Raw genomic sequence first — 13,562 nt, forward strand, 5'->3', positions numbered from 1 at the left:
CTGTGTATGTTCTATATTGGATACATTCATTATTCTTTTTTAATGAGATAATATTAGTTTACAACATGGTATAGTTTCCAGGAGTACATTTTCTCACTTCAACAACTGCATATATCTCACTTCGCCCATCACCAAATGCTCAGTTACTATCCACCAACAACCAATTGGCTTTCTTGATCCATACCTTTTCAATGCTTTCCCCTCTGGTAATGGACAGAAAAACTAAGATTTTTACATTTACAAAACTTCCTCTTGTATTTCTTCTATAAAGACTTGGATTGGGAATCGAAGAAGGAAATATCGATTAATGGGGATTGAAGTTCCACCTCCAAGAGGAGGCCCTGCTGATTTTTCTGAGCAGCCCGATCCTGGTTCTTTGTCTGCACTCACACCAGTAGAAGAAACTGGCCCTGAAGGAGGAGAGGATAATGAAAGAAATGATGACATATCCATCTGTTTGTCTGAAGGAAGCTCTCAAGGTATTTTATGTGCTGCACTTTCTACTAATACCTTTTGAAAATTTAATGCATTTTCATTTGCTTTTAAGCTCACTGTACTTCAAATCTAAAGTCTTCAAAACATTTGGTTAAATGTATGACAAGAAATAGATGCATATTTATTTTATTCTATTGTTAACAATAATTGTATACACTTAAAGTGTGCAAAATGAAGTTTTAATATACATATAGTGAAATTATTACTACAATAACATTAATTAACATATCCAATTCCTCACATAATTACTTTTTGTGTTTATATAAGAGCACCTGAAATCTCTCTTAGCTTAGCAAATTTCCAGTATACATATAATATTGTTAACTGTAATCATAACTGTAACTTTGTACCTTTGGACCAATACCTCCCCATTTGCTCCACTTCCCCATCCAAGTAGCTAACTTTCTACTTTGTGCTTCTATGCAAATGAGTATATTAGATTCCACATACAACTGAGATCATGTCTTATTTTTCTTTCTATGTTTGGCTTATATCACTTAGCATTGCATCTTCCAGGTCATCCATGTTGTCACAAATTTCGGTATCTTTTTTTTCTTTTGATTTTTATTGTATTTATTATTATTATTGTTATTATTATTATTATTATTATTATTATTTGGATAGCATTGGTTTACAAGACTGTATGTGATTTAGAAGTATAAGTTCACACTTTCAGAAATGTTTGTTCACAAACCATACCCAACAATCAGTCACCCATAGTCCTCCACCAAACTCCATTGGGTCACATCCTCAACATGCTCCCCACTACCACCCTCCCAACTGGTAACCTCAATTCTGTAGTCAACTGTCTAGGGTTTGTTTTGGTTTAGTTTTGTCTGTCACTTTGTTTTGTTCCTTCATATTCCATATCTGAGTGAAATTGTCTGGATTTATATTTCTACTTATGACTCATTTACTTAACACAATCCTTTCCTATTCATCCATGTTATTGGAATGGCAAGCTTTCACTTTCTTAAATAACTGAGTAGTATTCCATTGTGTGTGTGTGTGCATGTGTGCACAGCATCTTCATAATCTACTTTTCTGTTATTGGACACAAGTTGTTTCTATAATGTGGCTATTGTGAATAATGCTACAATGAACATAGAATGTGACGCAATCCCTTTGAACTCATGTTTTTGCATTCTTGTGGAATGGAATTTCTACATCATAAGGTGTGTCTAGTTTTAATATTTTGATAAACTCTATACCATTTTCCATAGGGGTTAGAGAAGAATACATTTTTTAGACTAGTTTACATTGTCACAAAGAGTGCACAAGGGTTCAATTTTGCTGTAACCTTGACAATATTTGATCTTTTTCACATGGGCCATTCTCACAACTGTGAGGTGTTATCACATTGTAGTTCTGATTTGCACTTTCCTAGTGATCGTTGATGACGAATATATTTTCATTGGCCTGTTGGCTGTTTGCATGTCTCCTTTGGAAAGTTACATATTTCTTCTGACCATGTTTTGATTGGGTTATTTATATTTTTATTACAAAATACCTGTATTTTTGTCTCAGTACATCACATTCACTGAGTTGTTTTATTTTCCCACTGTTTCCTTTTTAAAAATTATTTATTTACTTGTTTCACATTTTTATTAATATTTTGACAGTATAGGATTTTTCCCCTCAAGTGTGATTATTGTGGCTCTCCCTCTGTGAAAACACTACAGTCCTTCATAGTCTAGGTTCTCCCCCCATAATCCCTGTTCTCTCCTCCCTCCCTCCTACTCCCCTGCCTTTCCCATCTTTGATGCCTCAAATCTATGGTCAACTTTCAAGGGTTGGTTTTAAAATTTTTGTCTGAACCTTGTTTGGTTTCTCTATATTCCACATAAAAATGAGATCATCCAGTATTTCTCTTTCTCATTTTGGCTTACTTCACTTAGTAAGAGCCCTTCCAGCTCCATCCATGTTGTTGCAAATGGCATGAGTTTGTCTTTTTTGATTTTTGAGTAGTATTCCATTGTGTATATATACCACCTCTTCTTGATTCATTTGTCTATTTTGCAGCACTTAGATTGTCTCTATATCTTGACTTTTGTAAATATCGCTGCTATAAATATGGAGTACAGGTTTCTCTTTGAATTAGTGTTTTTGAATTTTTGATGTAGACACCTAGGTTTGGGATTACTGGGTCATATGGCAGATCCATTTTTAGTCTTTTTATAGGGGACTGGACCACTCTACACTCCCACCAAAAGTTTAAGAGGGTTCCTATTTCTCCGCACTGTCACCATTAGGTGCATCTAATTGTTGCTGGTCTTTCTGTGTGGGTCATTCTCGGGTGTGAGGTAGTATCTCATAATGGATTTAATTTGCATTTCCCTGATAAGTGATGATGAAAATTTTTTCATATGCCTGATGGCTATCTGTTTGTCTTCCTTACAAAAGTGCCTGCTTAGCTCTTCTGCTCATTTTTTGATTGGGTTGTATTTTTCTTTCTGTTGAATTGTATTAGGTCTTTGCAAATATTTGATATCATTCCCTTTTCAGATGCACGGCATGCAAAAAATTATTCCCATTCAGTGAGGTGTCTCTTGGTTTTGGTAACTGTCACTGTACAGTAGCTTTTTAGGTTAATGTATTGTTCCAGTTGCTTATATTCCCCTTTGTTTCCCTTGCTGCTGGGAACGAATCTGCAAAAGTGTTTCTGAAGTTTATGTCATGAGTGTTTTGTCTCTGTATTCTTCTATGCATGTTATGGTTTCAGGTCTTACATCCAAGTCTTTTATCTATAATTCTGAGTTGATTTTGAGAGATGGTGTGAGATTGTGGTCTAGTTTCATTCTTTCACATGTGGCAGTCCACTTTTCACAATACCATTTATTAAAGAGATTTTCCTTTCTGCAGTGTATATTCTTTGCTACTTTGTCATAGATAAGCTGTCCATATATGTGTGGCTTTATTTATGGTTCTCAATTCTATTCCGTTGGTCTGTGTGTCTCTTTTTGTTCCAGCATCAAACTGTTTTAATTAATATGGAATTATAGTCTGAAGTTTGGATGTATAACAACACCATTTTCCCCCTTTTAGTTAGGAGAGCTTTGGCTATTTGGGTCTTTGTGATTCTATATGGATTTTAGCAGTGTTTTTACCCATGTTTTTTAAAGAATGCTATTGAAATTTTTATTGGGATTACATTGAATTTGCAAATTACTTTGGGTAGAATGGCCATTTGATAATGTTGATCCTCCAGTAAATGAGTGGGTACATCTTTCCAGTTATGTGTGTCTTTTTGACACTGTTTTGTTATTTTCTTTGTATAGGCTCTTCACCTCCCTTGATATTCCCAGGTATTTAAAATTTTTGGTACAGTTGTGAATGTGATTATGATTTCCTTTTTTTTTTTTTTTTTTTGGGACCCTCCCTGGTGGCAGGGGACGAACCAGCGATGCAGAAGCTGCAGGCAGCCTGGCAGCCCAGTGCTCAACCGCTGCGCCACCAGGGGAGGCCCTTTATGACTTCCTTTTAAAGCTGATTGTTTGCATATAGGAAGACAACTGATTTTTTGTAGTGATTTTGTAACCTGCCACATTATTGAACTGGTTTATTGTTTTAATAAGTTTTTCTGTGGATTTTCTGGGTTCTCTCTGTATATGTATTACCATGTCATCTGCAAATAATGATAGTTTTACTTCTCTCCTAATTTGGATTCATTTTATATCTCTCTCTTACCTAGTTGCAGTAGCTAGGAATTCCAATACTACATTGAATAGTAGCAGTGAGAATGGACATCCTTGTCTTGTACCAGATCTTAATGGAAAGGCTTACAGTTTGTTACCATTATGAATGATTCCAATTATAGATTTGTCATATCTGGTTTTTATTATGCTAAGATATCTTACTTTTATCACCATTTTTTCAAAGGCTTTCATCACAAATGGACATTGACCTTTATCAAATTGTTCTAGGCATCTCTTGATATCATCATATGGTTTTTACTGTTTTTTTTTAAAAAAAATATTTATTTATTTTTTATTTATTTATACAAGCACTGGGTACAGTCAGAAGCACGGGAGGGTGAGAGAATTCACCAGAGCCAGAGAAAGGAGCAGAACAGGCAGAAGGACCGAAGAACACTGCTGAGAGGAGCAGCGGGCAGCAGGAGAGGTCTGCGCGCCATGTGGTACCCTCGCTGGCAGCCAGGGATCCAACAGGCGCTGCAGAGGCTGCGGGCAGCTTCGCAGCCCAGCGCTCTACCGCTGCGCCACCACGGGAGGCCTGGAGGCCCAGTTTTTACTGTTCTTTATGTTGATGTGATGAGTTAAATTGTTTGCTTTTTGGATGTTTAATCATCTCTGTGTCCCTGGAATAAATTTCATTTGATCGTGGTGTATAATTCTTTTCATGCATTGTTGGATTCGATTTGCTAAGGTATTATGGAGGATTTTTGTATCTGTTTTCAGTAAGGAGACTTTATAGTTTTCTGGGTTTGGTTTTGTTTTGTTTTGTTTTGTTTTGGTTTTGTATTGTCTTTGATTTGGGTAGTGGTGTGAAGTTGGCCTCATAAAATGTGTTTTGAAGTGTTTCTTTTTTCTTAAAAAAAATTTTAAAGAATCTGAGCCTGACAGGAATTAGTTTGTCTTTGAAAGTTTGGTAGGAATGCCTTGCGAAGCCATCTGGTCCTGGAATTTGGCTTTTTGGGAGAGTTTGCATTACTGTTTAAGTTTCCTTCCTCATGGTTTGTTTAGATTTTCTACTATTCTCCTATTCAGTCATGAATGATTATATAATTCTAAGAATCTGTCCCTCTCATCTAGGTTGTTAAATTGGTTTGCATTTAATTTTACATAGTAAACTGATTATCTGCTGAATTTCTGAAGTCTTTTGTAATTTCTACTCTCTTGTTTTTGAACATATTTATTTGTTTTTCTCCCCCTTTTCTGATTAATCTTAGCTAGAGTTTTATTTTATTTTTTTTCAAAGACACAGTTTTTGGTGTCATTGCTTTTTGAAATGTTTTTTAAATTTCTATTTCATTTATTTATGCTGTGATTTTTATTCCTTCCTCTATTCACTTTTGGATTTTTTGTTCTTCTTTATCAGGTTTCTTAAGGTGACAGATAAGGTTTTTAATTTTGGCTGTTTCTTGTTTTTTGATGTGTGCCTGTATTGCTATATACCCCTCATAGTACTGCTTTTGCTGTGTCCCATACTTCCTGGAATATTGTATTCTTGTTATCATTTGTCTCAAGGTGGTATTCACTAGGTTTTTTTCCAGTCTCCATGAATTAGAGGATTTCCTTGCATTCTTTTTCCTTGCAGCTCATTTCTAGTTTGATTTGTTGATACTATGTTGTGACCCAGTATGTGGTCAATCCTGGAGAATGATCCATGTGCACTTGACAGTAATGTGTAGTCAGTTTATTGGCATGCAGTGCCCTAACTATGTTTATTAAATCCATGTGGTCAAGTTCTTTGTTCTGGACAACTTTGTCCTTATTTATTTTCCATCTCATTGGTGTGTCCTTTGGTGATAGTAGGTTATTGAAGTCTCCAACAATTTATATATGTATGTGTTTATGTGTTTGTGTTTGTGTCTGTTTTCATATTTGATAGTAGTTGTCTAATACATTTTGGTGCCCCTTCATTTGGTGAGCATAATTGATAAGTGTTATATCTTCCTGTTTTATCATTCCCTTAATCATTACATGGTGTCTATTCCTGTCTCTTTTTACCCTTTTTACCTGGAAGCATTTTTATCTGATATAATTATGGCTATCCCTGCCCTCCTTTGGGTGCCATGTCTTTGTAGAATTGTATTTGTCCCCTTTACTTTCAGTCTATGTTCATCCTGCAGCTTAGGTGCATTTTGTGGAGGCAGCAGCAGATTGGATTTTTCCTGATGTAACTAGATATTCTGTCTTTATATTGGTGGGTTCAGTCCATTGATATTTAGGGTGATTATTGATATATAAAAGTTCTCTACTGCCATTTTGTCCTTAGTTTTATGATTCTATTTAATTGCCTCTTCAGTTCTTTGTGCTTATTCCTCACTTTGGTTCAAATACTAAAACTACTGTCAATATTTCTAGAGGAGGATTTAGTGGTTGCAAACTCCCTAAATTTCTGTTTGTCTGAGAAGATCTTGTTATCCCTCATATCTGAAGGAGATCTTTTTAGGATAGGGTATTCTTGGTTGGCAATTTTTATATAGGAGTATTTTGAATATGTCACATCATTCTCTTCTGGCCTGTAGTGTTTCTACAGAGAAGTCTGATGTTATTTTTTTTTTTTAAGATTTATTTATTTATTTATTTATTTATTTATACAAGCACTGTTTGTCTGAGAAGATCTTGTTATTCCCTCATATCTGAAGGAGATCTTTTTAGGATAGGGTATTCTTGGTTGGCAATTTTTATATAGGAGTATTTTGAATATGTCACATCATTCTCTTCTGGCCTGTAGTGTTTCTACAGAGAAGTCTGATGTTATTTTTTTTTTAAGATTTATTTATTTATTTATTTATTTATTTATTTATTTATTTATTTATTTATTTATACAAGCACTGGGTACAGTCAGAAGCGCAGGAGGGCGAGAGAATTCACCAGAGTCAGAGCAGAGAGTAGAGCAGGCTGACTGATGAAGTACACTGCTGAGGGGAACAGCAGGCGGCAGGAGAGGTCTGTAGCGCCATGTGGGACCCTCGCCAGGTGGCCGGGGAAAGGAACCGGCGCTGCAGAGGCTGCGAGCAGCCTTGCAACCCAGCACTCAACCGCTGCGCCACGGGGGAGGCCCAGAAGTCTGATGTTATTCTAACTGAGATTCCTTTATAAGTTAGGTTTCTTCCCCTTCATCATCTTTGTTTTTTTGTTTTTCTTTATATTGGACTCTTGAGCATTTTATTACTATCTGTCTTGTTGTAGGCCTTGCATTGTTTGTGTCGTTTGGTGTTCTTTTAATTTTCTATATTTTTGTCTTTCATCCCTCTTCAAGTTTGGGAAATTTTCTTCCCAAATAATTTTTCAGTTCCCTTTTCTCTCTTCTCTTGGGATGCCTATGATTCTTATGTTTCCTTTCCTCATGGTGACAGATAATTCTTGAAGTGTTTCTTCATTTTTTTCCCTTTGTATCTCTCTTTATCTATTTTGATTCATTCCCCATCTGCATCCTCAATCTCACTGATTCATTTTTCCATTTATATTATTCTACTCCTTGGCTTTTTCCAGTACTTTCCATCTCATCCACTGATTTTTTTCTACCTTTTGCATTTCTACTATTATCTTACTTAGAGTTTCACTTTTGATTGACTGTTGCTTCTAATTCATTTGTTTTCCTGAGTTTTCTTGCATGTCTCTACACTCTTTTTCTACATTTCTTTATATTGTTACAATTCTTTGATTCTTTTAATTATGTCTCCTTTGAACTCTGTAGTTCATAGGAAGAAAACCTCTATACTATCTTTGTGACATTGTTCTGGAGATATTGTTTCTCTATGGTCTATTTTTCTCCTGCAGACTTGCTTAGCCATTTATATTATTTGTTTAGAGTTTATTCTACTGTAGTTGGGGCTTTTGTTGTGTGTGAGTCCTTCTCTTTCACTGTACTGGTCATTTGTCAGTTGGAAGGTATAGAAGCCGGGGCCTTGTGGAGATCCAAAACTCTCTTGACAAAAAAATAATAATAATAATAATAATAAGATAAATGGTGGTATCACACTCCAAGACTTCAAACTATACTACAAGTCTATAGTAATCAAAATGTTATGGTATTGAAAAATAAACATATACACTAACCAATGTAATTGAATTGAAAGCTCAGAAATAAGCATACATTATATAGAGAGTCTATGGAAAAGAAGTTAAGAGTATATAATGTTAAAAGAATGTCTATTGACCAAATGGTGTTGGGAAAACTGAACAGCCATATGCAAAAAGTGCAATTATACCCATCTTTCATACCATACACAAAAATTGACTCAAAATCTTGCAAGAGTTGGATATAAAGCTGGTAGCCATACAATACATACAAGAAAATATAGGCAGAACTCCACAAAATTGGCATGCGGGGTGTCTTTACAGTCTCAACTACAAAACAAAGGAGGAAAAACAAAATTAAACAAATGTTTTAATTAGTTAAAAAAACTTTGGTATATGAAGCTATCATTAAACAAAAAAATTACCCAGCTGAATGTAAGAATATATTTGCATTTTATCCATCTGAAAAGGAACTAAAAACCATGATCTACAAAGAACCCATATAACTAAATAAAAGAAATTAATCACAAAATGGACAGAAGAGCTAAATAGACCGTTCTGAAAATAGACATACCGATAGCCACTAAGCACATGAAAAAATGTTCATCATCACTTATTATGAGGGAAATGCAAATCAAACCCTCTTACTCCAGTGAGAATGAACCACATGAAATCCAACAGAAACAAGAAATGTTGATGAGGGAATGAAGTAAAGGAAACCCTCTTACCCTGTTAGTTTTCCATAGCCACTATGGAAAACAGTATGGAGGTTCCTGAAAATGTTAAAAATAGACGTACCATATGATCCAGCAATTCCGCTTCTAGGCAACTACCTGAAGAATACAAAAACACTAATTCAAAGGGATATATCAGATCCTTTGTTCATCGTAGCAACAAAACTGACAAAAGTAAACCAAAACAAAGCCTGGAAATACAGCTGTAGAACTGAGGGTTCATTGGTGGAGGGCATGTATAATGCAACAAAAGAGGGGGGATAAGCCAATGGCCTAGAGTAAAGAACAAAGGTTCATGAGGGTGGTGTGATAACATACATCTGAGGAAGTATGCACCTATTCCCCTAAATCATATCATGCAGTCTTGTAAACCAATGTTCTCTCTCTCTCTCTCTCTCTCTCTCTCTCTCTCTCTGGAGTCTTCTATGTCTCAATGCAATATTTCATATACTGAGCAAAGAGACTGAGAGACACTTATTCACTGTTATTGTCCTTTCGTTCTAAGAAAATAAGTACTTCCCTAATACAAAGCTTCTGGATTTCCAACTTCTACCTCCCACCTTCTTCCATTTTTTTTTTCTTTTCCCTAAGTTGAGATGAAGAGAAAAAAAGGTGTGATTGATATTGATAAAGAAAAATCTAATTGGATTCACCCCTTATCCATCTGCAAATTCTAGCTAAAGTAAAAGGTAACTCAGCTCCTTAATTTCAAGTTACATGTCTACCAAAATAAATGGCTGGAGTAATTTTTTTAAAGATTTTAACTAATCCTCAGAAGCAAATTAAAGTATGGGAACAATTGATATCTATAACTTTAAATTTATAATAAATCATTTTTTCCTCTCTATTATGTGGTGTGTACATGAAAGATAATTTTGCATATAGTTACTTAAGGTGAGGATATGTTCACCATATAGATTGCCCTTTAGACCTTTCACTGATTAATAATTCTACTTGCTTATTTTCCAGTTAGCAGAATTGCTCTTCATGGGGAATAGCCAGACAAATTGACAGTGTTTACCTTTCAAACTTCTGATGATATAGAAACTATTTGTAAGCAAAAGAAAGCATACCTTATTTAGCTTTATCTCTTCGTAACTTTTTTATTTTTATTTTTATTTTAAAGATTTATTTATTTATTCATACAAACACTGGGTACAGTCAGAAGTGCGGGAGGGTGAGAGAATTCACCAGAGCCAGAGCTGGGAACAGAACAGGCAGACTGACGAAATACACTTCTGAGGGGAGCAGTGGGCGCAGCAGGAGAGGTCTGTAGCGCCATGTGGGACCCTCACCGGTGCCCGGGATGGAACTGGTGCTGCAAAGCCTTCAGGCAGCTTCAGAACCCAGTGCTCAACCACTGCTCCACCAGGGGAGGCCCCATAACTTTTTATTTTATACCCCAAAACAGTTTATTTATATTTTATAAAGTAATCACTATGCATGAATATGTTGCCTGTAAGGCAGAACTGTGTACAAAGTTATGAGTAACTGACAGCAGGAATACAAAACAAACCTATAAGTAATGAAAGTAATAATCTCTTTGATGAGCAATATGACTCCTATTCTGAGGACACCCATAACTAATACCAGCACTTCATCTAAACCTAATGACAATTTTCCCTCCTTTAATTTCACATAGGATGTGAAATGCCTATGATCTGAAATGTCCGAATAGTGAACAGATAAAGTTTCTTCTCTAGAAACCCTTTGCTTTTAATTTCTTTCTTTTATTTTTTTAAATTTCAGTTATTATTTAATTTTGGCATAAATTTTTGTTCCCCCATATGTGCACATGTTCTAGTTACCCTCCACCAAACTTCTTGTGCAAATACCTCATCTACCTCCCTCCCTCATCCTCTCCTTCCTCCCCGTTTTCCCCAACCGCCCTCCCCCACCAACATTCCCTCTGGTAACCATTAAATTCTTTCATGAAGTCCAAGATTTATTTCTGCTGTATTTCGTCCTGTGTGTTGTTTTTTTTTTGTTGTTGTTGTTGTTGTTTATATTCCACTGATGAGTGAAAGCATCCATTATCTTTCTCTTTCTGACTTATTTTGCTTGACAGTCACCTCAAAGACAATCCATTTTGTCCCAAAAGCCACTCGTTCATTTTTAAGCAGCTATGTAGTATTCCACTGAGCATATGTTCCATGGTTTCTTTATTTGTTCATCTTTTGAAGGACACTTAGTTGTTTCCATGACATGGCTATTTTGGACAGTACTGCTATGCACACAGGCATACATGAGTCTTTTCATGTAGGGTTTTCATATTTTCAGGTTAAATTACCTAACAGACATTGTTGTATCATAAAGACATTCCATTTTTATTTTTATAAGAAATCTCCATACCGTTTTGCAAAGAGGGTGCACCAACTTTAATTCTCACCAACCGTGGGTAAGAGTTCCTTTTTCACCACATCTTCACCAATGTTTGTTATTTCCATTATTTTTAATAGAGGTCTTTATCACAGTAGTGAAGCGATATCTCATTGTGGTTTTGATTTGTATTTCCTTTATAATAAGTAATTTTGAATAATTTTTCATATGGCTATAGACCATATGAAAGTCTTCTATAGAAAAGTGTCTTTTTAGATCTTTTGCTCATTTTTTGTTGGTTGTCTGTGAATTCTTTATTGTTGGATTGCATAAGAATGTTGTATATTTTGGAAATTAGCCCTTTATCAGATGTATGATGTGCAAATATTTTTTTGCCATTCTGTCGATTGCTTTTTTGGTTTTGTTATAATTTTCTTTGCGTTACAAAGCTTTTCCCCCTAAATTTATTTCTTTTCTATATTGTCATTCATTTTTGTATGGTAACTGGTTTCTCACCGCAGGTGTAGTACCCATAGTTCACCCTCTACCGTAACACCATAAACCATCACCATAGTCCCTTGTATTCTTCCCTCCCCACTTTTGCCCTCTCTCCTTCCCACTCCCCTGCTTGATGCTTCAGGTTTATATTCAGCTTGCAAATGTTGTCTTTTTTCTTGTCCTATAAAAGCTTTTTAGTTTGATGTAGTCCCAGTTGTTTATTTTTGCTTTTTTTCTCCTTGCCATTGTGGTTGAGACCCCAAATTCATCTTTGTGGTAGATGTGCTGCAGTGTGTGTCTTATGTTTTCTTTAATGTATTTTTTTGTTTCAGTTCTTATGTTCATATCTTTAATCCATTTTTTTAAATTTTTGTGTATGAAGGAAAGTGTGAATCTAGCTTCATTTCTTGGCATGTGGTTATCAATGGTTCCCAATACAATTTGTTAAGGAGGCTTTTTTCCCTCCATTGTATGGTCATAGCTCCTTTGTCAAAAAATAACTGCCCAAATTTGTGTGGGTTTATATTTGAACTTTCCATTCTATTACATTGTTCTGAATTTCTGTTTTTGTTGCAATACCATACATACTGTTTTGATTACTGTTGCTGTGTAATATAGTTTGAAGTCGGGCGGTATGATACCTCTGTTATTCTTTTTCTATCAGGATTGCTTTTGCTATTAGGGCCTTTGGTGGCTCCATATAGATTGTATAACTCTTCTATTTCCTTGCAAAATTTTATTAGGATTTTGATAGATATTGCATTGAATCTGTACATTGCTTTAGGTAATATGATCATATAGTAATATTTATTCTTTTAATCCATGAGCACAGGATAACTTTCCACTTCTTTGTGTATTATTTTATATCCTTTAAAAGAGTTTTATAGTTTTCAATATATAGGTCCCTTTAAGTTTACTCCCAGTTATTTAATTCTTTTTGGTGTGATTGTAAATGGGATTGTTTTCCTTTATTTTAATACATTGTTTGCATATAGACATGCAACTGTTTTTGTATGTTGATTTTGAATCCTGTCACTTTTCTGCATTCATTTATTATTTCTAATAGTTTTTTTTTAACATGTCATTTGCAAATAGTGATACTTTTGATTCTTTTCCAATTTGGAGTCATTCTATGTCTTTTTCTTGGGTTTAATTTTGTACATCTCTCTTATTTACCTTGGCATGAGGTGGGGGCAGGAGGTGAGTCTGGATCTTAAATACACTATCTCAGTTTGAGAATGAAGACAGTCACTTCTGCCTCCTCTCCTTTCTCTCCACAGCAAGCTCTGTTCAGTGCTTTAGTTGTCATAAGTTCCCAACCCACATGCCTACTGTTCCTTTCTGCCACTGGTCATGATCTATTAAACCTGAGTGTCCCTTTTGGGGTAGCTAGCTCTGGACCATGGGTCTCAAGCTCCTGGACTCAGTTGGACAGGGCAGGCCAGAGGTACCCCAGAAAGTGTGGGACCTGTTATCTACTTTTGACTGCAAGCAATAGCTTTCATTACCCCTTGTAGGGTAAGGTAAAAAGTATCAGGCTTTTCTGCCCTCCCACCATTAGGATAGATGATGGAACCCTGTGGTCCCAAATGCATGCCTAATGGCGGGCACCTGGAGTAGGGTGTTGGCATATGTAGAAGAGATTCACCTGGGCTAAGACTGGGCTTTTAAGGGCGGTGTCACAGGGATGCCAGCAGAAGCCGAAAGAGAAGCCGAGAAAGAAGCTGCAGAAGCCAAGAGAGAAGCAGAGAATGCCAGAGAGCCCAGATAGAGTGAAGACATGCTGGGGGCTGGGAGGCCTGCCAAC

General features: G+C 35.8%; 1 protein-coding gene across 1 annotated transcript in view; it reads left to right on the forward strand.

Annotated features, from left to right (window-relative positions):
• Window positions 1-13,562, forward strand: part of HDX (highly divergent homeobox) — a 123,029-nt gene that overhangs the window by 84,774 nt on the left and 24,693 nt on the right. The window contains exon 5 of the mRNA XM_037512224.2: window positions 272-479. Coding sequence (XP_037368121.1) covers window positions 272-479 — 208 coding nt within the window. The remainder of the gene's footprint in view (window positions 1-271; window positions 480-13,562) is intronic.

This window comes from Talpa occidentalis, unplaced genomic scaffold (genome assembly GCF_014898055.3).
Source record: "Talpa occidentalis isolate TD23 unplaced genomic scaffold, MPIMG_talOcc4v2.1 talOcc4.15, whole genome shotgun sequence".
In the NCBI taxonomy this organism is placed as follows: Eukaryota; Metazoa; Chordata; class Mammalia; order Eulipotyphla; family Talpidae; genus Talpa; species Talpa occidentalis.